Raw genomic sequence first — 21549 nt, forward strand, 5'->3', positions numbered from 1 at the left:
CTCCCACGCATGCAAAAATGCCTACTTGCATGCTTTCAATGCACAGTAAGCGTTGGTCACTTTCTAGGTGTCAGGCAGGTAGGCATTTTCTAATTACATGGAAAAGTGTTCTATGGAGCCAATTAAAATAGAAATTTTGAAACATTGTGTTAATTTTAAGACAATTAAAAATTGGAAACATGGCCTACAAAATGTTTTTGAAATTCTCAATAAAGGTGGTCCGCGGTGTTATTAATTCTAGTCCTACAAGTCAATAGGAATGAAAATTCAATTGGAACAGATTTCTGAAAAGCACAAGAAAAATTTAATTTTAAAATTCAAAATAAGAGGGAATTTTTTTTTTTGTTTTTTTTTTTGCGAGATAGATTTCAGGAAATTAAAATTGAATGGAGGATGCGTCTTGGTTTTTTGCACTTCTGCAATTACATAACTTTTTTGGTCTTTTTAAGTATAACAAGATAGGACAGAAATCCGACAGAAAAACTAAGTTCACAACATAAATAGGAAAAACAACAAAACTATAAAATACAATTTAAAACCAATGATAATGTTCTCTTTTGATATCATAACGATGTTCTGGGAAAATGTAACTTGGGGCGTTAACTGTGACATAATCAGGAATACTTGTAACCCTTGGAGTCACAATTCGTAGAAGAGCATGCTCGTAGTGAACCAAATCTTTTTCACAGTCTCCACAAATATCATAGTCTGGACATTGAAGACAGTGATAACGGCTTCCAACAATTATACGGAAACAGTTTCGGCATGGAGTGTCATGATGGACGAAGTTTCTTATTGAATCATGATGATGATGATGGTGATGACGTTTGTTATCGTTGAATCGAACAGATTGATGGATTGAATGTTGAGATGGAGTTCGAATTATTGGAACGTTAACTTCGTGATAATTACGGCTTATGCTTCTGGGACGGTAATCTGAAAAATTAAATTTTTAAAAATTTTGTTACTATTAGTTTTGAGTTACATAAGAACACACCTTTGCAAAACAACTTGAAATTTCTCAAAATTTGAAAATAAAAAATACTTTGAAAGATCATTGTTCCTTTTTTTAAAAAAACTTAATTTGAATAATTGAATTTTCAAATTGTAAGATTATCTAACAAAGAACTAACAAGGTTGTTATAATAGGACTATGGAACTGTTTTTTAAAAAGTTTTCCGTAAAATCTTACCTTCCAGTCTTATATGTAGATGTGGAAGAATATGATCAGGATTTTGAACACATTCCATAACTTGCACTGAATCATTCAACTCGTTTTGAGCACCAATTGTACTATCTATTAAAAAATTATTACAAATATTTTTTCATTTCAAAAAACTCACCCGAAAATAGACGATAAACACCATTTGATGGATACAATTCGTGTGCAGCTTCAATTAATTTTTCCATTGCGTTGAACTTATTCAAATACAAAATCTTTGATCTGTGATAGTTATTATGGTAGAATGAGACATGAATATCCCTTGGAATCGTCTGAAAACAGTTTTATTACTGAAATCGAATATTCTTGAAGTTACCGAATATGATGGAGTTCTTTCATATCTTCGTTCTATGATTGGTGGTCTCCTGTATCGAATACTACTCATTTTTGTTGACCCAAACTAAATCAAAACTAAAAAGTTAATCTATAGAAGTAATGAGCAATTTTAGAAAAAAAGTTAGGAAGAGTCGAGAAGTGAAAATGTTGATTTCAGCGCCAGTGAAACTCTTGTCAAATGCTGAATGATGCAGTTTTTGATAAGATAACATTCCACTCGTTAGTCATTTTTGGAGAGCAAAGCAAAGAAAAGAAGAAGGCACATCAGAGAATGTTGCATTTTTTGAAATATCTGAATTGACTTGGTATAACACTAGAAATAACACTAAAAACGATGGGCATTCTCTTGGGTGAGTTCTTAATCCTTTTTTAATAAATAAATTTTCAAATTGAACTGACAAAATTTGCCGAAATAAACTAACAGTATGCCGCTTGTGGACTGGCTGAGCAGTTCGTTTTGAAAGTTTTCATATCGTTATACTTGATTATGGTTACTGCAACAGTACCAAAAAATAGTAAAAAACACTTTTAAAATGTTCTAAATTAAACAGTCTTAAATAAAAATATTTGAATGCAACATATTAAATCCGGAAACTATTTGAGACATCCATTTCATTTAAAGTTTTCCACTGCCAAATTTAAAGGTTTCTAAAAAAGCAAGATTGAGGAATCAAAGAAGAAACATCAACTTTCCACATTTTTCACTAACAAGATCCAACATTTATTAGACAAATTATTTTAGGAAGAGAATGAAACAGTAAAAAAAATTAGCCGGTAGGAATAATCAACTTATTATTAGTATGTCGATGCTTCGATTTGAAATAATTTGCTCCTTGCTTGCATATAAATACTGGCCGTCTTCTCTGGTTTGTGCGAAGTTCCTCACGGAATTTACGACGCTCTTCGTGCATTTTCTTCCGCTGGCACTCGAATTCTTCCTCCTTAAATTTATCATCAAACTATTGGCAAATGTGTAAGAGGAACTCACTGTCATTTTATCTTTTAACAATAAAACTAGTTTTTCACCTCCATCAAAACGTATTCCATATCTTCTTTGATACCGTAACCTGGTTGCTGGATCAAAACTTTGTTCCATCATTAGAATAATTGCAGACCATTGTCGAAGCCACTCTAATGAATTTCCAGAGACTTCTGTATAAGTATTAGTCATCATAGCAATAAGCATGTTAATGAGCAAAAGTGTTACGAGAAGCATATAGACTACGAATGTTATCTGAAAATCAAAAATTCTATATTTTTCGATGATCTTTCTAGTCTAGAATTGTTTTAAAAAAAGTGTAAGCCTACCTTTCCAATAACGGTATGCTCACATTCTTCCAATTGCTCAAAAAATACAGTAAACTCTGTGAGTGACATGATAAACATCCGTACGTAGCTTTCCGCAACGTTACTCATAATGCTTGGTTCACGATTTCCAGAATCACTTCTCTTATAACCGAGGAATATGACATAAAATGCTTGAGAGAAGCCAACTACAATGACCAAATAGATCAAGAAGAATCTCATTAAATCACGAATTATAATTTTATAGAGCATCAAGACGAATGGTCCAACTGACTTAAATCCTCTGGAAAAGTAGTTTATTTCCTATTGTGGATCTAATCATAAAGCGTACTTACCTACAAAAGAACAGAAATTTCAATGAAGTTAATAAAACAATCACTATCCAAACAATATCCTCGGCTTCATCCAAACAAAATATTCTCAGAAAAAATGTGATGACCATTAGAATACAGGAAAATAGGAAAATAGCTTTGGCTGGAAATCCAGAAAGTCCGAGTACATATAAATGATATCCAACATTTTTAATATGAAGAAGAGCTTGCACTAAATAGAGTGTTGCCCCCGTAACGCAAATTAAATGGAGAAGATGATAAATCTGAATAAAATTTGTGCCAATTAAAAAAAAAACTAGCCTACTATTGTCGAGACAGCTGATTCGTTGAATCTTCTTGTTTTGAAATCATAGAAACAAATCAAATCATTTGCAATATGTTGTTGACGTTCGAACGGACTTGGTCGAAGCAGAAAACAAGAGGTGACACAGATAAAGTAGATACAGAACATGGAAAGTTGAGCGAATAGGCTGTGGAAATAAGATTTTCTTTCAGTTTTGGAAATACAGGTACACTATTCAAATTTCCTACCAAAGTTCTTAGTATTGGAATTTTAAATTTGTCTTTTTAAAATTTTATTTGTTTGAAAAAGTTTAGTTTGAATTTTTATTTACGAGCACATTGGCGGTGGGTGTAGGCGTAGTCGCCATTGAGGCAAGAAAGCATATTCTGACAACGTGGAAGAAAAATAGATTTACCAAATAAGAAATCTCACGTTTTTCTTCCATATGCTATCCACTTGTGATGTACCAGTTGTTCCAAAAGATGAGGTAATAACGATAAATGCTCGACTTTCTCTCCATAAACTGCAATTGTTAAAACGGATTTCTGATTGATACTACCACTAGTTGGCTCAATTGAATCAACGTGCTCAAGAGGATAAGCTGCTGACTGAGTTCTTCCATATGTCCAATTGACAGTTCTTTCTTCTTCGACAATTCTTTGCATCATCTAAAATTAAAAAAATATATAAAACTATTGTCTAATTCTTGTGAACCTCTTTCTTGGCTAAAAATGCAGCTAGAGTTAGTGGAGTTAAGTTTTGTCGATTTTGAATATGAAGATCTGCTCCCAATGATAACGCCATTTTAAACATTTCCTAAAGATCAGTGTTATATTATTATTTTGAAACGCAATTTACATAGTTCTCATGTATTGTACATATATGCAAAATGGTATTTCCATTTGTATCAGCTGCATTTACATCTGCTCCATGAGCAACTAACATTCGAATGCATTCCGGTTGACTGAGACACGCGGCAAATGAAAGTGGATATTCGCCCCAATAAATGTGGCTGAAAATGGGGTTTTTTTTGGAACTCATTGTAAAGTTGCTAAATTCTATATTTGAAAACGGAGTCTAAAATAAAAATGGTCTAAATCAAACACGAAATTGTTCAAAATGTTTCGCCATAGGTTTACCAATTAGCCAATGGAGACGCCCCGAGCACTAGAGATATCATTAAAACAAAAACAAAATAAAAAACAGTTTTGAAACTCACCCTGGATACTTTGTATGTTTACTAATAATTGCATGTTCCACCTCAGGATGATCAGTTCTCGAACCTTTTTGATCATCGCATGTAAAGAAGTTTCCCGAGCATCTTGCATGAACATCTGCTCCACTTTTCAACAGATATCTTACAAACTCTGCGTTTTCTGATACTATCCCCATATGCAAAACAGTCTCTCCGTAGTATTCATCACTCAAATAGAAATCGTTGATTATTTTCGGAAAAATGGCAATCAATCGTTCGGCAAGCAGTTTCATATGATTCGGTAGACCAGCTAAGAAACAAGTATGTAAAAGTGTTTCACCAACAGCTCCACGAGAATTCAATTTCCAGCAAATGAATCTACATTCAGTCGATGGAACTGGAACTGCAAATGTGTTTCCAGTACGTTCCTTGTGTCTTTGTGCAATTAAATCAGAAAGAGGAATCATTTCTCCCTGGCCGTTGTTATAGAGCATTGGTTGAACTTTCTAAATTACTAAATTGGTATATTCGGAAACACTTGAATTACCTCTAATATTTGTTTATCCAATTCTTCATGGTTTCCAGTTCTAACAGCATCCATCGCCAGATCCGCTAAAAATCCACGCCCACTCATATCAGCCAATTTATTAATAGCATTGTTCGAAGCATTAACTTGATTTTTAATACCAGCAGTAACAGCACTAGATGCATTACCCATTAATACAAGTTAGATTCAGAGAATATTTTACTTTTTCTTCGATGGGAAATTGTAAATAAGAAACTACGGTGCTCACATACCTTTATTCTCACTTATGCCTCATAACCGGAAATTTGACATTTCTATGGTTCACTGAGTAATATGTAGCATATAGGGTCTGGGAAAATGTTATTTTTCTTTCCTGACGGTTTATTACAATGCAATCAAGCCATCGGTAAATTATAAATACATCTATGTATCTTCGTGCCATTATTCAAACCGTAAACCTTCCTGAAAGAAAATCGGCAAATAGCATAATGACATGAAGCCTGAAACTGGCTCTTTAAAAATCATCTTCACACGAGCATTGCTATTAAAACTCTAAAAAACAAAATCATATGCCATCTCCGTGATAACATCAAAGGTATCACCAAGCCAGCCATCCGTCGTCTCGCAAGAAGAGGAGGAGTCAAGAGAATCTCTGGATTGATCTACGTGGAAACCCGTGGAGTCTTGAAGATGTTCCTTGGGAATGTCATCCGTGATGCTGATGCTGATCCTTTAAACATATTTTTTATTTCCATTTCTGTATTATATATTTTCGACCAAGACTCTCATTTAAATAAATGTTTTATATAAGAAATGTCTATAATTAATAAAAAAAACTTAATTAAAAGAATACACTTTCACAAACTGACCGAAATTTAATTAAAATGATAAAAAAAATGAATTGAGAGAAGCAAAAAGTTGAGAACCGGTGGACCCTGAACAATTGACGGTTCGACTCGTTCAGAGTTAGGTATAATTTAGAGAATAAATAAATTTGAGACACAATAAAATAACATTCCTCGAGGAAAATAACAGAGGACTTTGTGATGAATGAGATTATTAATGACTTCCTATTTAGTAAAAACTCAGGCTCTCCTTCGCTGACAGATTCCCATTGCGTAGCCAAGTGATCTGGAAATTAAAAATTTGAAACATTTCAAAGATGGACGGCAGTTACCGTTTATGCCGGCAAATGGGTTGTTGAGTGGGACAGCAACACGATTGTTGAGCTTGTTGTGGGCAGCATGACTGGTTCTGAAATTATTACGATATTAATTAAGCGACTAATAGACTAAAATAGAATACCTGCTGGTTACAACAAGCCATTTGTTGTGGTTGACAGCAAGTAGATACCATCTGATTGCAGCACGCGGATGTTTGTGGTTGGCAACATGAAGAACTACATCCACCTCCTCCTCCACCACAACTTCCTCCAGAATTGCATCCTCCACCACAAGAGTTTCCACCTCCAGAACATCCACCGCCACAACCACCACCGCAGTTGTTTTGCTGTTGTTGTTGTTGGCATGGATTGAAACTGATTGGCATACATAACCCTCCTTGTTGACTGAAAAGCTGTCCACCACAGCATCCAGCTGGAGATGGTCTCTGAACCATTGGTTGGAATGGAATAAATGGAGCAGGTCTTGGTTGGAATGGAATTGGTGGAGGATACTGAGGTTGTTGGAAGGGAAGTGTGAGCTGAAAGTTTCAGATTTAAGAACATGTGTCTCTTTTTTCTAGACTAGATGAATATTCGAAAAATTATAATTGTCTTACAGCTGGTCGTTGAATATAAGGTTGTTGTGGTTGTGGCTGTGGTTGTGGCTGTGGTTGTGGCTGGGGTTGAGGTCTTGGTTGAGGTTGAGGTCTAAACTGAGGCCTTTGAACTACGACTGGTTGAGGATTATATGGTCTTGGCTGAATCCTTGGTGCAGGTGATGGACGTGGCCGATATGGTTTAGTAGCTGGTCTGACTTGAACTTTTATTGGATGTGGACGCTGGTATGTTGTTGGTTGTGGTGCAGTGTTCTCCACCATTCCACCATCTCTGAAAATATTGACACAATAGAATTTAAACTTTTTGAGATCTTAATTGTGGTATTTTGAAGCTTTCAGTTCAATTTCTTACCTGTATCCACCGGCAGGTTTTGTTGGAACAACAACTTGAGGGACTTGCTCTTTATCAAAACTGCTGAAAAATAAAGAACTGTGTTATGAAAAATCTGAGCACACCACCAACAATTGACCAATACTTAAGTTAATCAAAAATTATAAATTATTATTTTTAAAACATATTGAACATATTTTCATCCTTTCACCACAACACTTTTCCTTCCTGACGTCACATTGTTATCCCAACTTATTGTTTCTTTTTTACAACAAGTTTCTCACCTAATCGATTCCACATGATCTTCTGACTCATCTTCTGTTGGTTGAGTCTCAGTCTCATAATCTTGTTCTTCATATTCATTATCTTTTCTATCATAATCATTAACATAAGTCAATAGTTTCTAGATTTCAAACATTACCCGCTGGTCAGAGTTTCACTCTTTGTTTCAGTTTTAGTCTCCGATGATTGTTGTTCTCCTCTAAAATAGGAGAGAAGGTCAAATATGCATTCAATTACAGTTTCAAATCTAATTATTATCCTAACTATCATGCATCTTACCCTTTTCCAACATCAATTTCAGCCGAGATATCAACAGTGCTCAAATAATAATCATGCAATAATTATATAAAAAACAATTTTGAGAAAGTGCCAATTTTACAAAATAATTATACATATTTTTCCTTTCCAAAGGAACCGTCAGTCAGACGATTCAGTCAGTCAGCTAAGATTTGGTATATTCTAAAGTAACCAAATATCATAACTCAACACTCCAATAATTTTTTGATCTCTGCCAAAATTAGAAAAAAAAATTTCTGACTATGATTAATTTTTTACTAAAATGGAAGTTCAAAATAAGCATAGGACTGCCACTTTTTCACTGTAAATAAAAAGATACCTGTAAGATGGTCCTCCTGAATTATTTGTTTCTTGGTTGTCTTCTTCCAAAATACTGTAACTTGATCCACTAGATGTTTGAGTTGGAGTGGAAGGTACAGATGGTCCTTCAACTAAATGATGTTTGTCATCATGATCTTCTTCCAAATTACTGAAAATCATAGATACAGATCTATCAAATGTCATCTATGTTACCTGTAATTTGACTCTCCAGGAAGGGATGGTGCTGCCGTTGGAACTGAAACTGGTTCAAGAGCAGGAAGCTCAGCGATGTGACCCTCTTCATGATCTTCTTCCAAATTATTATAAGACGATTGTCCTGGATATGATGGCTTAGCATCAACATGTTCTGCTTCTTCAATATTTCCAGTTGGTTCAGGAATGGAAACTGTTTGCGATGGATTTGGTTGAACTGGTTCTAAAAATTATCATTTAACAATGCTTATTATGCGTATTAATTCGCACCTGGATTACTTGGAGCAATTGGGGCTTGAGTTTCCTGTGGAACATATGGTGCTGCTGTTACTACTGGAACAATATTTGGACCTTGAGCTCCATAAGTGTGCTCAGTAGGTTGCGGGGCAGGTGTTGCAATCGGAAGTGGCTCCTCCGGTTCCGTAGGTTGCGGTTGAGGAAGTGGTTGAACGGGTGGAAGTGGTTCAACTATTTGAGGAGCGGACGTTGGAGCCGGAGCTGGCTCAAGAGCTGGACCTGGAGCAGGACCTGGAGCTGGAATCTCGTATCTGTGCTCGACAGGTCCCGGCGCTGGCTGCACAGCAGGCTGTGTGACTGGTGCTGGTGCAGGTGTTGCTGAAAAGTTCACAGATTTGGGTAAATAATTTACTACTTTTCTGTACATTCATTTCAAAAATATAATTTTAAAGATTTTCAGAACCAAATTGAATCTAATTATTTCTTGATTAATAAAAAATTTTCAGCGTCGGATCTATGAATGTTCTCACCTGATTTCTCGATTATGGTATCAACGGTATTCTGATATTCTGGAAACGTTCAAAAATGTTCAAACAAAATGGTAAAGGTGAACGAAACCGTGCGAGTGTTTTTGAAAAATAGAAGAAGAAACAAAATGAATAGACAAATTACCTTCAACATGATTTGGTTCTGCTGGTTGTGGTGGACTGAGTGGCTCGTATGGCCCTTCTTCTGCTTCATGCTCATCTGAAATGGTTTTGATTGCAAAATAAATATGTTGTTAGAAGTTACTTGATGCAGGGTTTACGTTTACTGGTGCAGGTGTTTCAGAAACTGTGGAAGTGCTTTCACTCGGTGCAGATGGAGAAGATGGAACAGAAGAGGATGATGGAGCAACAGGCAGTGTAGAAGGTATAGATGGAATAGATGGTGCTGATGGTGAAGATGCAGGTGGAATAGGTGCTTGTGTAACAGACTTAGATTGTTCAACTGGAAAGTATGAAGGTACGGTCACTTCAATATTTTGACCAACAGAGGATGAGTTAGAAGGCGGTTTAACGGAAGCAACTGAGGAAGATTGTGGTAAATTTGAACTTAAATATGAAGGTTGTTCAGCAGATGAAACAGACTCTGTAGAGATTGCCTTTGAAGAAATATACTTGGAAATCATATCAGGAGTCCATAATCGAGCGGATGCCGGTGATAATGTCTCCTCTGGAAGAATTCTAGTGTTTTCCTCTTCTTGTTCTTCAGATGATCCGTCAGTTTCTATGGAAGCAGTTGTTGGGTAATTAGATGAAGCTCTTGAACCAGCAACAACAATTATTGAACTAGTTCCAGGTGGAGTTGGAGAAGAACTTCCAGTTTGGAGTGAACTTGGATAAATTGTTTTTGGAGCCAAAGGAGGAGTTATTCCTGGTCGATGAGTAGTTGGTGTTGGACGAGTTTGTTGTGATTGATGACCTGTGGTTGATGGAGCAATATTAGAAGGAACGGTAACCGTGGGTGGGGCAACCGGTGGAGCCAAGGTCTTTGAAGAAATGGCCCACGGTGGAATTGCAGAAGGATGCGACGTTAATCCAAGTTTTGTTTTTGGTTTTAGAGGAGAGGGAGGTGTTCCTATTGTTGGAATTGTTGCCGAGTTAGTTTCAGCGTCAATGTGTTCAGTTACAGTTGTACTCTCAGGAGATGCCGACGGAGTTACTTCAACTCTCGGAATTGTCGATTCTTTTTCCGTTTTTGATAGATCCCCAATATTAGATGAAATCGTCGGTTGATTTATTTTTGTTTCAGGAACTTTTGGAGCAAAACTTGAAACTGTAGTCGGTTTGATTTCAGTTTGTTTTGTTATTAAAGTGGGGAAAGCCGTAGACTTTGAGAACTTCGAAGACGACGATTGGGATGTGTACATTGCCATGATCCAATCAGGGATTGTAGCTGGTTTCCCAGATGATATAATTGAAGTGATTAAAGATTGACGGCTATTCTCTGATGTTGGCAAAACGGGTGAACTAGTTACTGCAGTTGTCGGGACAGTTAAGTCAACATCATAGTCTTCCATTGATGGATCCATAGGAGTACTACTATCAGTAGTGGTAGGAATTTGGAGACCGGAACCAAAAGAACCAGATGAACCAGATGATGAATCCACAAATTCTGATGGTGGAATAGCATTCATGAATCCACTTTCGGATTTTGGAAGTTTTGCAGATGCCGAAAGAGAACTCGCAGGAGGAGAAGCGGTACTTAATGTTTCATGTGGTCTTGGGAACAATGCGTAGGGTGGTACTATACCCTGTGGTCCGGGCGTCGGACGAGACTTTGCAGTCAAAATTTGTGAAGTGGGAGCGCTTGGCTGGGATGATGTTATCTCTTCCATTGTAGAAACTGATGAGACTATCGGAGAAGAAGACTCTTCAGATATCTCCACAACATTTGAGGATGCCTGAGTTGGTTCTTGTGTTTGAAGGTCTGAGCCAGAAGAACTAACAGAAGAAGACGACGGAGTTGTTTTCATTGATTCTATTTTTGATGATGATACTTTTACGGGTGCCGAAGAAGAAGAAGAAGTCGGCAAAGAAGAACCGGTGCTTAGAGAATTAGATGATTGATGTGTTCTTGGGAATAATGCGTAAGGTGGTACAGCACCAGGGGGTCCAGGAGTTGGTTGAGATTGAGAAATGGATGCAGTTGTCCCGGATGGTGTTACCTCTTCCATAGTGGAAACTGCTGGGGCAGCAGGAGATGAATTTTCGAATGCATCAACAACAACATTCGGAGTAGTAGTAGCAGCTGAGATAGACGGCGGAGTTGCTTTAAATTCATTCTTGGAGTGAGATAGTTTTTCTGGCAATGAAGGTGCAGACGCAGAATGAACATCAGTACTTGCGAAGGTCGACGATTTTTGTGTTTTTGGAAACGATGTGTAAGGTAGAGCAGCACCAGTTCCGCCAGGAATCGAAACTGGTTTTCCGATTGGTTCTTCAACCGATATAACCTCGCCAGAGTTTTCCATAGCTCCAGTTTGTGGAGATTTCGTATTTAAATGTATTTTTGAACCAGTTGATACTGGAAGCCGGTTCGAATTAGAAATCTTTGACGAAACCGGGTGATTTTTAGAGGAGTTCGCTGTTGATCGTGTCGGTTCCATCGATGGAATTGATGACGGTGTACCGAAAATAGGTACTGTACTCTCGATTGGAATTGATTGACTTGGAGGAGAAGGAGAGTTATTTGAAACATTTGGTACTGAAGGTGCACTAGTAGATTGCCGGCTTGCAGGAAGATTGGAAATAATAGGCAATTCCGAAGGAGTAAGCAAAGTTTTTGATGGTCGAGATGATGGTAATGCAACATTGGGTGGTGATCTTGTTGTACGGAGTTCTTGTTGAATACCATCGGAATCCACAGATAGTGTAGGAAATGTTGGTGGTATGGTAGTTGGCTTCTTATCTGGGGAACTTGTGGGAGCTGTCGCATACGGTGGAATAATTGAAGGAGAGCTTCCTCTAGTTGGGTGCCGTGTACTTCCAGTTATACTTTCTTGTCGTGGTGGAGGAATTGGTCCTTTTGAACCAGGAAGCTTTTCTTGTTTCTTTCCATCATGACCAAAATGCGAAGATGCAGGTGTTATACTGGTTTCACTTAAGTTGCTAAACTCAGATGGTTGATTATGTGCATTTCCATCCATTTCATTATTAGACAAGTTATCAGATGGATTAACAGACGATGGCATACGGCCAGTGATGGTGCTTTTTGGAACTGAAGATGGCAAGTTAGAAGCAAAGCAACAAAATATTTTTTAAAAAATCTGCAAAAATATCAAAGCAATGCGGGTTTAGTTTTCATACCTGTGGTGGGTGTTTTTGTTTTGGAAATATTTTCAATAGAATTCTCTTCCGAAATTGAACTAATCTCAGGACGACGTTCCGATGGATTGACTTCTTCTTGATCTACTTCTCCACCTTTATCTTCTCCTGCGCCGCTATTATATGGAGATTTTGGTGGTGGAAGTGCAATCATAACTGGAACATCAGGACCAGGCGGAGGGCCTTCTGGTATAGCATTAGGCGATGAAGGAGAAGGTGGTGCAGTTTGGATAGGTCCAGACGATGAAGGTTGTGATGGTGATGGTTCTGGATTTACTGCAGGGATTGATGGTTCTGGTTGTGCTGGAGATTCTCCAGATGGCATCGATGGCTTCGCAGGTTCGGATGGAGTTGGACCGTAAACAGGTGAAGATGGAGAAGGTTGTGGTGCGGGTGCTGGTGCCATTTCATGCGATGTTTCAGGAACCTGATTATCTGTTTGGTCAGGCGTTTTTTCAACATTTCCAGGCGCCACCTCTATCATTTCTGGAACTCTGGGAGCCGCAGGAGAAGAGCCATACGATGTCTTCACAGCATTTGGAGATGGCTGAGCTGGCCCTTCTGGGATTTTGGGGGCAGAAGGTGTCGGTTGAGCTGGTTGAGTCTGCTTTGGTTGTGATGGTTGTGATGAAGTTGGAATGACAGAAGGTGCTGGTGCTACAGGAGGAACTGCAGGTCGTGATGGTTCAGGTGCTGGTCCATATGTCGCCGGTGACTTAGCAGGAGCTGACAGTGTGATCGTAACCGGTACATTAGAAGCAGGAGATGGAGAAGGAACAGAAACAGAAGCAGGCAAAGCAACTCGAGGAATAGTAACAGATACAGAAGACGGAGAAGCTGGAGAAGGTGCAGACGGTGTTTCCGTCTCGTGAATTTGAACGAAAGTGGATTCACTTGGATCACCTGGAGCCACAGGTAATGTTCTTGGAGGTTGATATGGCCCAGCAACAGATGGAAGTGGCTCAATTGGTGGAAGATTTTCTTCTTTCGGTGGTACTGCAACAGTTCCTGGTGCACATGGAAGACAACTGAGTTTTGTATTTCGCGATTCTGCAGCAGCGTTATCAACGGTCAATGGATTTGCATACGAAGTTGATCTTTTTGAGTTGATACCTGAAAGAAATGATTCACGTGCACCACGCCCCACCTTTTGAACCTAGTTCCCGCTGGAAAACTTATCAAAATAATAGATCAATGGAGCAAAAACCCAGACTTCAAAGAAAATGGAACCTCACCCAAATGAACTAATTTGGAACTTACCATTTGGCAAAGTACTTTTTTTGACGGGCTTCGAATCTTCGAAAGCATCATCATCAGGTTCTTCTGTAAAAATAAATTGATTGAAAAATAGCGGAAAAATGATTCTGTTTTTGAATTTATCGTATTCAAATGCTAATCTCTACTAAAAACTAATACTAATACTAAATTGATCTCAACAAGAAATAAGTGATTTAAAAATACACTTTACAAAACTTTATATCCGACGAACAAGTACACTTAATTCTCTAATTTTGTGTCACTATGGTTATTTGAAATTATTGTTAATGTTATAAGAATAATGAGTATAACGGCAAAACGTGCTGTCGGTTATTTGGTTGATTTATTAAAAGTTTGTAAACTTTGTTATTTACCAAAAACGGATGTTACAGTGTTTTCGAAAAACGGCGGAGCAACTGGCGTTTCCGCAGTATACGATGAGACCTCCTTTTTCACAATTTTATCGTCAATATCCGTTGCATCATTGCCATCTGTCGGATCATCAGAAAGTTCTGGTGTAGTTGGAGGATTCGTACTAACTGTCGTTGTTTCTTCTGTAGTGAATTCTTCCGTTGTTGAAGGTTCCGTTGTTGACGGTTCAGTGGTTGTTTCTTCCGTAGTTGTGGCAGAAGTGGTAGTTTCGGAAGTAGTAGTTGTTATCTCTTCCGTAGTTGTCACTAATACAATTTCAGCTGTTGATGTTGAATCACCATCCGAATGACCAGAATGTCTTCCAGATCTATCCAATGGCGCTTCTCCATCAAAATCTCCACTCAAAGGCGAAAATTCTGTCATTTCTGGTGGCATAAAACCAGGTGGTTTCATTTCAGGTATATGCCTTCTTGATGGTGGTGGAGGATACCTTGAATGCGATCTTGGAGAAGGATTCGGACGTCTGGGAGGTGGAGGAGGTTGAAATTGGGACCGAGAAGGAGATCCGACATTATCATTGATTAGTGTTCTCGGCATTGCGGACAGACCTGGTTAGGAGTTAAAGTTAGACAACATTATTACATGAAGTTTCTAATAATATTAATACCATCATATCCATCTGGGAAGACACCGTCTTGATTTGATTGTACCGATTGCCATGCTTCTAGATTATTGCCTGAAGTTAAAGTTAATTCTGTAACTGACATGCAAAAGAGATAGGCAGAAGAAAACTTCAAGCAATAAATTATGTATCAGTTAATTTAATAACATACCTTCATTTCCACCCTCATAACCGCTCGGCTCAAGACTTCTTATCTGGAAAACAAAATGATAATCAAGAAAATTTTAAAAAGTTAATCGAAAATTCTACAATAATTTTCGTTTCGTTGTGTTACACTTACATGTTTTACAACTCTTTTAGTACCATCACGGTTTTCGGAAGATGTAAGAAGTTCTTCTGAGTTCACTTTCATTTCAATTGAAGCTTCAGCGACTGGTTCTGAAACTTATTCGTCACAATTGCAGTAATATATTTTAAATAGTATAAACTTTTAGAATTAGCCAAACTTATTGTAATTACATAAAACAAAGATCATAGTTTTGGTCGATGTTAGAAATTGTCGAATTAATAATTAATATTAATAACCAACTTATTTCCATAAACTTACCATTTGAGGTTTTCAAATCGTTAGAGCCCAACCAAATATTAGGAGAAGTTGGAGGCTTTGCTGTAATGACCATAGGAGGATCTCCGAACGACTTCGAGATGAAACGAGCACGGTTAACAGAAGATGCACCCATCACGAATACTAAGTTAATTGTGTTAGAGTATTATTCAACCAAAAAGATGATAAGATATTAAAATATATTAGAACCTTGTGTTTTCCAATTGAACATTTTCAATTAAACTCACCTAAATCCGAAAAATCTCTTCTTCCAACTTTTCTATCAGGAGGTGGCGAGTCATTCAACCATGCTGATCGTTTAGGTTTCCACACTCCGTGCGCCTGAAAAATAATGCTATGAAGAAGAATAAATATTAGGGAAAATTTACTGTGTTTGAAGAATACTCTGCCGGAGCCACTCGAAATCTGAAAATGTGAAAGTTAATTCAATAGAGGTATGGTTTTATTGCTGGCAAATGGTCTATAACTTTTTGAACAGACTCTTTAAACAAATATTTAATTTGTGAGATGCTGTGAAAGTCATTTATGTTGTGAAAGTCATTTTAAAATTTACCTACATAGGATTTACTTTTGATACTTGTGTGTTATAGAAAATTAGACTCTCCGAATATAGATTTTTCTATTTCTTAATTATTCAAGAAGGATTTAAATGATAATGTAAGCTAATCTTATTTAAGCAATTTTGAAAGACTATGGTTTTTCTGCAGCTTTCACGAAAAATTTGCATGCGACCTACAGCTTATCAGAACTTGAAAAGTGGCAACCATTTCAAAAAACTGTTATCTCAATGTTCCATTTATCTTTAAAATGATATGTTTTACTATTAGTAATTTTGAATTAATCACTTTCATTTTTGGTAAAGCTGTATCTATATCACTACTTTTGAAATTCTCTCAATATCCTAATTCCCAGCTCTACTAAATCCGTCTCATCGCCGCTTTTTACTATCGTTTTCATCTAGAATCTACTAATTATTAGGAGAAATCTCTTTTTTTTGGAAATCGATTTTACTAATTCATACTTAGACCGTTTATTTCAAACTGCTATCCATAGTTTTTTCGAGATACAACACATGTTTCATTCCATTTAAAGGCGACTTTGTCCGTTTTGCGGACGGCTTTCAGTAGTAAAAAGGTCATTATTAGTATTCAATTCGTGATTGTTTATGGCGCGACGCCGACGTGCTTCTCTTTTCTATGATTGGTGGGAATATGGCAGAAGAGACATTGACTTAAAAGCGTGTTTCTGTATTTTTGTTTTTCATATCCAATTCTTCCTGTTCCGTCAAATGAATTAGCACTATATAAATTTGTTTTCAGTCAAATGTTTCTTAATGTGAGAGGAAAAGGAAAATAAGATCAAATGTAGCCGAATAGGAAATTGGCCGGAAGTTATTCCTTCAAAATTTTTCAAAAAGTTTGACCACTGAGCGGATCGAACGCCCAACCTTTCGATCTGGAGTCGAACGCGCTACCATTGCGCCAAGCAGTCACGTTTTTTCTCTGAGTTTATTAGCTCTTACATCACTCTCTAACAGGCGGGAAAATCAAGATAAGAGTTTGCGGTCACTTTGATAGTGAGAAAGGATGGGAGAGAAATGGTCAGCGGTCTTACTAGGGAATGGTGTTACCCCTGCAATCGCTAGGAGGACAAAACAAAGTGAAAATGGAAGATCAGATCTATGGCTACAAGAATCAGTTTTTGGAATCTGCTTAACTCGGTCCCAAAGCTGAAATTTTCGGTCTTAAAAAGTAGTCCTTTTTTTGCTCAAAATGCCGTTTTTCGTGTGTAGAAGTGGCTACATAAAAGTTTGGCACTGCAGCCGCCGTTCGAATGGCCGATTGGTGAACTCTTGTGCTCATTAATCTAAAGGTCACGGGTTCGTTCCCCACTAGGTATTAATTTTTTTTTGAATTTTTCCTCTAGCATGAAATATGCACAAAAACACGGTTTCTTCCGTTTTTTGGTAACTTCGGAATAAATTTTTTGGTTCCTGGGAATCATAAAAGTAATTTGGAAACTTTTTGGAAGTTTTCTTTTTTTGATAAATTTTCACTTTTCTCCCACCTGTATGCACATTTTTTTCTTCAAAAATAATTTTTCAAAATTTTTTCAAAAAGTGTTTGGTTTGAAAGAGCAGCATTAGTTTGGATATTTCTACGATTTTGGAGGATCAAATGTCATTTTTAGGAGAAAACCACTGTTGTTTTCTCTAGACTTTTTCACGAAAAGGACCTACTTTCAAAGACTTCCAGCTCCGTTGACGAGTAAAATAAAAAAAAGTTGTCAACTGCAAAGTTATTTTAAAAGTACCAATAAACAAATTGTCAGTTGAAGTTACTCTGCTAAATTTTATGGGTAGAGAGATATGGACATTAGTAATTAAGTAAGTTAAAGCTTCACTTCGATTAGCTATATCTCTCTACCCATAAAATTTAGCAGAGTAACTTCAACTGACAATTTGTTTATTGGTACTTTTAAAATAACTTTGCAGTTGACAACTTTTTTTTATTTTACTCGTCAACGGAGCTGGAAGTCTTTGAAACTAGGTCCTTTTCGTGAAAAAGTCTAGAGAAAACAACAGTGGTTTTCTCCTAAAAAATGACATTTGATCCTCCAAAATCGTAGAAATATCCAAACTAATGCTGCTCTTTCAAACCAAACACTTTTTGAAAAAATTTTGAAAAATTATTTTTGAAGAAAAAAATGTGCATACATCAGGTGGGAGAAAAGTGAAAATTTATCAAAAAAAGAAAACTTCCAAAAAGTTTCCAAATTACTTTTATGATTCCCAGGAACCAAAAAATTTATTCCGAAGTTACCAAAAAACGGAAGAACCCGTGTTTTTGTGCATATTTCATGCTAGAGGAAAAATTCAAAAAAAAATTAATACCTAGTGGGGAACGAACCCGTGACCTTTAGATTAATGAGCACAAGAGTTCACCAATCGGCCATTCGAACGGCGGCTGCAGTGCCAAACTTTTATGTAGCCACTTCTACACACGAAAAACGGCATTTTGAGCAAAAAAAGGACTACTTTTTAAGACCGAAAATTTCAGCTTTGGGACCGAGTTAAGCAGATTCCAAAAACTGATCTGATCTTCCATTTTCACTTTGTTTTGTCCTCCTAGCGATTGCAGGGGTAACACCATTCCCTAGTTAGTTACCTAGAGTATCTTACTTTTTTTTTTTGAGATTTTGATTAATTTCACAAAGTTATACTACAATATTTCCCAATCCATGGAACAAATAACATAACTGCTAATCGGAGAAGAGACAAAGTGAGAGTTGTTTTGGCTAATTACCAGTTTTCGAAGAAGAAGAAACCGCTATATCCGATCAGAAGTCGTCATTGCTATCGTATTCGGATCGGCGCCAAAATATTCGCGCGCTCATGCCATGTCAAGTGAAGTCATTTAGTGGTTCACATAAAACTATTTGTTTCTTGTTTCTCACACAAATTGGACGACACGCGTGCCATATTTAACGGTCAACTGCAGGATTTAATTATGAGGGCTTTTGTAGAAAGTGTTAGAAAAGTGCAGTGAGAAGAAAATGTGTTGCGTTTTCCAAAATTTTCCTAAAGATGTTGTAACGCAGTGAATACTAAATTGTTGCCGGAAATGGTTCAAGCAGAGATACCAAAAAAATCTTAAATTATAGTTGAGCTTGACATAAAATCTCTTGAAATTACACGCCGAAAAGCTAGAAATTCTCAGAGTTAAAAACCATTGGCCTGCCTAAACATTAGGATTAATTCCTGTTAAATTAGGTCGAAAAATTATGTGAAATAAATATACGTTTCAACAGATCTCTTGAAAATAAAGCAAAACTAAATTGAGACCGGAAACAAAATGAAGATTTGTGATTCTAGGGATCCAAATTAAATCTTTTGTAGAGTGAAATACTCAGGTGTTGGAAAGACGAGAAAAACGATGGAAATGCATAAAATTAGAGATGAAATGATTGAATGAAGTCGGCATAATAAAAAAGTAAGTAGATAGTTATTGCGTAAGAAAGGAAACGTACTCGGAATTATGTTGCTGCTGTTGAAAGTACTGACGGGCCGCCGTGACACTGGCGATCGTCAGTGTTAGAAGCACGAGACGACGCATTTTGAATTCAGATGCTCATAAACTATGACACCTTCTTCTTACTTTGAATTAGCCTTATATGATGACTTGTGATTCTTCGAGGGGGGCAAATCTAGGAGGTGACGCTTCAAAAGAGGGGGGAGGCGATAGACAATGACCGTTGGAGGAGTGAGGGCGTGGACTGTCTCTACTGCTGTTCATGTAGAAGAAGAAGAAACAGAGGAAGATGAAAGCCAAGGAAGAAGAAGAAGAAGCTGAGGATGCTACTAGTTTGCTGATCTGATGCGCCGATATTGTAATGAACGGGGGATATAGAGAAATACAGAAAGATTGAAAAGAGTAAGCCTTTTTTGGAAGCGAGGAACGATGAATGGTTTTTTAAGTGAAAAACTTTTGACAGGAAAAAGAAGAAAAGAAAGATAAATGTTTATGGAACAACAACATGGTAATCAAAAAATCTAATTCTTCAGCTTTCTTGGCGAAATCTAATTGACAAGGTGCAGACATTGGTGAAACAAATGCCAAAAATTCATATGAATAATTAAAAAAAAACAACTATTATTTCAATCAAACGTTCGGTGAAATAATCAGAGGTTTTGAAAACTAAATATAAATAAATTCTTCTAGAGGAAATATAAATTCTGTGCCTGATTCTGAATAGTCTTTACAAACTTTGGTTATTTACTTCTTTTATCATTTTTTTATGAATGTAAAAAATTATTTGCCAATTTTTTCCAAATTGTGAAATCACTTTCACATTTCTCAGCCCCACCCTCAAGGGACTCCGTGGTAGGCAGGCGTAGGCAGGCGGTTTCAGAGTGTGTCGCGTGCCTGAAAACTCTCGGCCTAGTGACAGGCTCTTGCCTATTTTCAGCGTTTTGATTTACACATTCCTTATTTTCTCATACCAGTCAATCTTATGAAAATCAAATCAAGAAATTTTTAAAAAAAGTTAGCACGTTTTAGCAGATGGCGAGAGGGCAGCGGAGGTCGCCTCACGGTCAGGCAGGCAGACGTTTCAGCGACTACATGGATGCCCTAGAATTCTGTAATACTAGTGCACACTTTTCAGAAGCCCCCTATAATGATAGAACACGTTTTCTGAAACGTAATTTAGCTTTCTTTCGATGACAAAGTGTTTTTGTTTTTGTATTTTTAAACTTTCTCCCAATAAACCACAAATCTGATACGGATGATCGTTTTCTGAACGTCAGGATGAATACTATCCTGTTAGTGACGCCTTTGTCACTTTCTTATGTGGCATCACTTTGTCCATTTAATGTCACACTGTTTGTCCACATGGAACTACTATACATTGCTTCTTCCAAGCGTGAAAAATTGAGATCCATGTATGAATATATACATCTTCTCTCGGGATTTGTTTCTTTTTTCAGAAAATCGAAGTAAAAGAAAGTTGTTTGATTCTTTAGCATTCAATTACTTCCCCGGCAACCAAATACAAACAATCATTCTTCCACCTTTCATCCTTCTCATTCTTCCTCCCTTTTTGCCTAATTCTCCTTCCATATTAAATCAGGATTGTGTCATCTGCCAGAGACAGTCATCTACGTTCATAAGAAGGAGGATATTGCCTAATAGAACTTGTAAAGTGTATCAATTGCTGTCAACTGGTTTCTTCATATTATCAATGGTTTATTAGTGTTTCGTATTAAGCTGATGGTCAGCTTCTTCGAGTTACTTTGTTCCTTCGATCAATCAGTGAATCGGATTGATGGATAGACAAGTTGATCAACCATGATGAAAACATTATATTTCACTTTCATGCAAAACTTTTAAATTGATTTTTTGAAAATTATTGAAGTTTTTTCAAAACCAAAAAATTTTTGGAGTCGGTTAAAATTACCCTTCTTGAAACAGTTTTTAAATTTAGTCCCGCATTTTGAAAATCAAGTAGAATTTATCGTTTTTCTATTACTATTCAGAATAATTATCCTAACATAGTGAAATGTGAGATCTCAAAAAGTTTCAATTCCACATTTAGTAATTTTTTCTTGAAATTAGGGAAAAATAGAAAGAACATGTTTTTTGAATTAACGATACAGTGGAATTGA

The 21549-nt window shown here is 36.9% G+C and overlaps 3 protein-coding genes and 14 non-coding genes across 33 annotated transcripts; 7 read left to right on the top strand and 10 right to left on the bottom strand.

Annotated features, from left to right (window-relative positions):
- Window positions 1–417: 417 nt before the first annotated feature.
- Window positions 418–1622, bottom strand: sqst-2 (ZZ-type domain-containing protein). Its single transcript, NM_068770.7, has 4 exons — window positions 1539–1622; window positions 1344–1494; window positions 1193–1297; window positions 418–936 (listed from the first exon to the last, which is right to left on the bottom strand). The coding sequence occupies exons 1-4, from the start codon at window positions 1605–1607 to the stop codon at window positions 533–535; spliced, it is 729 nt and encodes a 242-aa protein (NP_501171.2). The 5' UTR covers window positions 1608–1622; the 3' UTR covers window positions 418–532.
- Window positions 726–746, top strand: 21ur-10109. Its single transcript, NR_056160.1, has one exon.
- Window positions 1623–2244: 622 nt separating the features above from the next.
- 21ur-15313 lies at window positions 2245–2265 on the bottom strand. The gene has a single exon (NR_056161.1).
- 21ur-14935 lies at window positions 2251–2271 on the bottom strand. The gene has a single exon (NR_056162.1).
- Window positions 2258–5442, bottom strand: ocr-4 (Ion transport domain-containing protein). Its single transcript, NM_068771.8, has 10 exons — window positions 5221–5442; window positions 4698–5179; window positions 4337–4490; window positions 4193–4294; window positions 3911–4146; window positions 3500–3665; window positions 3199–3458; window positions 2867–3146; window positions 2547–2792; window positions 2258–2499 (listed from the first exon to the last, which is right to left on the bottom strand). The coding sequence occupies exons 1-10, from the start codon at window positions 5389–5391 to the stop codon at window positions 2326–2328; spliced, it is 2271 nt and encodes a 756-aa protein (NP_501172.2). The 5' UTR covers window positions 5392–5442; the 3' UTR covers window positions 2258–2325.
- Window positions 3306–3326, top strand: 21ur-11728. The gene has a single exon (NR_056163.1).
- Window positions 5443–6284: 842 nt separating the features above from the next.
- On the bottom strand, window positions 6285–19498 carry daf-42 (the record flags this gene model as incomplete). 17 transcript variants are annotated; one of them, NM_001307257.1, is made up of 24 exons in its annotated part: window positions 6285–6330; window positions 6377–6453; window positions 6505–6900; window positions 6979–7249; window positions 7331–7393; window positions 7594–7680; window positions 7731–7790; window positions 7871–7909; window positions 8208–8357; window positions 8402–8624; window positions 8672–9016; window positions 9169–9207; window positions 9311–9385; window positions 9431–9628; window positions 12490–13620; window positions 13768–13830; window positions 14139–14744; window positions 14804–14872; window positions 14970–15012; window positions 15099–15196; window positions 15366–15506; window positions 15611–15704; window positions 15752–15788; window positions 19413–19498. In NM_001307257.1, 24 exons carry the CDS (start codon window positions 19496–19498, stop codon window positions 6285–6287), a joined length of 4437 nt encoding a protein of 1478 aa, NP_001294186.1. The 17 variants fall into 17 exon arrangements, with proteins under 17 accessions (NP_001294186.1, NP_001294187.1, NP_001294184.1 ...); NM_001307258.1 differs by having other exon boundaries at window positions 9431–12400; NM_001307255.1 differs by lacking the exon at window positions 15366–15506 and having other exon boundaries at window positions 9431–12400.
- Window positions 9418–9438, top strand: 21ur-12186. Its single transcript, NR_056164.1, has one exon.
- Window positions 15332–15543, top strand: Y40C5A.19. Its single transcript, NR_056165.1, has one exon. It is a non-coding gene; the product is annotated as an Unclassified non-coding RNA Y40C5A.19 (non-coding RNA).
- Y40C5A.18 lies at window positions 15694–15843 on the top strand. Its single transcript, NR_056166.1, has one exon. It is a non-coding gene; the product is annotated as an Unclassified non-coding RNA Y40C5A.18 (non-coding RNA).
- Window positions 16344–16519, bottom strand: Y40C5A.17. Its single transcript, NR_056167.1, has one exon. It is a non-coding gene; the product is annotated as an Unclassified non-coding RNA Y40C5A.17 (non-coding RNA).
- Y40C5A.16 lies at window positions 16795–16881 on the top strand. Its single transcript, NR_056168.1, has one exon. It is a non-coding gene; the product is annotated as an Unclassified non-coding RNA Y40C5A.16 (non-coding RNA).
- On the bottom strand, window positions 16803–16874 carry rtw-6. The gene has a single exon. It is a non-coding gene; the product is annotated as a tRNA-Trp (tRNA).
- Y40C5A.15 lies at window positions 18785–18922 on the bottom strand. The gene has a single exon (NR_056169.1). It is a non-coding gene; the product is annotated as an Unclassified non-coding RNA Y40C5A.15 (non-coding RNA).
- Y40C5A.22 lies at window positions 19328–19477 on the top strand. The gene has a single exon (NR_056170.1). It is a non-coding gene; the product is annotated as an Unclassified non-coding RNA Y40C5A.22 (non-coding RNA).
- Window positions 19499–21075: 1577 nt separating the features above from the next.
- Window positions 21076–21224, bottom strand: Y40C5A.23. Its single transcript, NR_056171.1, has one exon. It is a non-coding gene; the product is annotated as an Unclassified non-coding RNA Y40C5A.23 (non-coding RNA).
- A 300-nt stretch (window positions 21225–21524) lies between these two features.
- Window positions 21525–21545, bottom strand: 21ur-8840. The gene has a single exon (NR_056172.1).
- Window positions 21546–21549: the final 4 nt, after the last annotated feature.

The sequence above is a fragment of the Caenorhabditis elegans genome, chromosome IV (assembly GCF_000002985.6).
Source record: "Caenorhabditis elegans chromosome IV".
Classification (NCBI taxonomy): Eukaryota; Metazoa; Nematoda; class Chromadorea; order Rhabditida; family Rhabditidae; genus Caenorhabditis; species Caenorhabditis elegans.

Excerpts from the sequence above, each read along its gene's own strand:
- sqst-2 (NM_068770.7), bottom strand. The coding sequence starts at position 1,607 with ATGAGTAGTATTCGATACAGGAGACCACCAATCATAGAACGAAGATAT. Across the intron at positions 1,298-1,343 it reads TGTTTATCGTCTATTTTCGG|ATAGTACAATTGGTGCTCAA; the intron begins GTGAGTTTTTTG and ends ATTTTTTAATAG. Across the intron at positions 937-1,192 it reads TCTACATATAAGACTGGAAG|ATTACCGTCCCAGAAGCATA; the intron begins GTAAGATTTTAC and ends TTAATTTTTCAG.
- ocr-4 (NM_068771.8), bottom strand. The coding sequence starts at position 5,391 with ATGGGTAATGCATCTAGTGCTGTTACTGCTGGTATTAAAAATCAAGTT. Across the intron at positions 3,459-3,499 it reads AATCAGCTGTCTCGACAATA|ATTTATCATCTTCTCCATTT; the intron begins GTAGGCTAGTTT and ends AATTTTATTCAG. Across the intron at positions 2,793-2,866 it reads AGCATACCGTTATTGGAAAG|ATAACATTCGTAGTCTATAT; the intron begins GTAGGCTTACAC and ends TTTGATTTTCAG.